The sequence below is a fragment of the Aplysia californica genome, unplaced genomic scaffold, assembly GCF_000002075.1.
Source record: "Aplysia californica isolate F4 #8 unplaced genomic scaffold, AplCal3.0 scaffold00090, whole genome shotgun sequence".
Lineage (NCBI taxonomy): Eukaryota > Metazoa > Mollusca > Gastropoda > Aplysiida > Aplysiidae > Aplysia > Aplysia californica.
Genome location: NW_004797360.1, coordinates 1,266,876 through 1,268,362, shown reverse-complemented (window position 1 = coordinate 1,268,362; position 1,487 = coordinate 1,266,876). Strand labels below are relative to the sequence as shown.

The 1,487-nt window shown below is 37.0% G+C and overlaps 1 protein-coding gene across 1 annotated transcript in view; it reads left to right on the top strand.

The window, feature by feature from the left end:
• The window catches only part of LOC101859471 (phosphoinositide 3-kinase adapter protein 1), a gene marked incomplete at its 5' end in the record, with an annotated part of 32,613 nt that overhangs the window by 23,404 nt on the left and 7,722 nt on the right, over window positions 1–1,487 (top strand). Inside the window, 1 exon segment of the mRNA XM_005094859.3 lies at window positions 77–291. Coding sequence (XP_005094916.2) covers window positions 77–291 — 215 coding nt within the window.

Sequence of the window (1,487 nt, the reverse complement as noted above, 5' to 3'; positions counted from 1 at the left end):
TATTATTATATTAAGTATTAAGAATCATTTTAGCATAAAATATCTGCTCATATTATTATTAATGTCTTCCTTTCAGAGCCCTTGCCCTAGTCCCATAACCGACAGACGACAGCCATCCGACGAATCCAGTAAGCAGAGTTCACCACGTGACCCGATCCTGAGCCCGCTGGACTCCCCAGGGTCTACCTCTAGAAAAGCCTTGAAGATGTTGGGTGTCGGGGAGGAAGACATTATTCGGTCTCGAGCATCCACAGTGGAGGGGTCCTCGACCCTGAGAAACCCCGAGCCCTTGTAAGTGCACTGCCTTTCTTTCTTTTCGGGGTAAAAATCGCTACCTTAGAATCGCAAAGTTCTTTTTCTTTTTAGAATAAAGTTGCTACTATAGAATCACAAAGTTCTCTTTCTTTTCAGTGTAAAGTCACTACTTTAGAATCACAAAGTTCTCTTTCTTTTCAGTGTAAAGTCGCTACTTTAGAATCACAAAGTTCTCTTTCTTTTCAGAGGAAATTCTCTTTCTTTTTAGAATAAAGTCGCTACATAATTGGAATATCAAAATCCTTTCTGACGTTTTTGGCTGTTTTGACTTTCTAGGACCATAAGGTCAGAAACTAATTAATGATGTCCTATCTGCTCTAACAAAATCGTAAGATTTTTCGGAGTCCTTATCAGTATATTCAAAAAATTGCATTCGAAAAAAGCTTTGCATGTTTTGAAACTCAAACATTTTAACGTCAAATTTCAGAAAAACTAAGTACTGAGCAGATAGAACTTTGTAATTCTAGGGTAGTGATATGGTTCAGGACGCAGAGGGAACAAGCAGGGTCGTCAATTTAGGGGCGTATACAGTCTTTTGTAAAATCTTAAAGCCTGTTGAATTTGCCTGGCTTTTCATGAAATAAATAATTCTCTTGTCTTGAATAGAAGTCGAGATAATATTTGCAACTGAAAGGGGATGGGGTCGCCTTGTGTCAGTATAGAAAAAATAAACCAGAGACAAAAGAAATGTGATATCCCGGGGGACTGTTGAGAATGTCATTGCAGGAAAAGAAATCAAGTGACGTTTTGCTGAAAGAATCCCCGCATGGAACGATCACAAATAAAACCTAGAAGGAAGAGACAAATAAATGCAGTTATTTCTAGAACCCTAGAAAATATTTAAAAGTTTTGAACATCTTACTCTCATTGGAAAAATAAAAGGCAAAATAGGCAGAGGTTTACAGGGAACAATTTGCTTAGAGAACTTGAACAGATGGGTGACTGGGACTAAACTATAGGTGTATCTAATTTTCCATATTATAATGTTTTCGGGTTGTTGTGGCTGTTGTTGTTTTTGTTGGTGGTGGTGGGGGTTTTTTGTTTTTATTATTGTTTTGTTGTTGTTGTTGCTGTTGTTTGTTTGTTTGTTTGTTTGTTTGTTTGTTTGTTTGTTTGTTTGTTTGTTTCTACTGTACAACAATGATGATGATGATGATGATGATGATGATGAT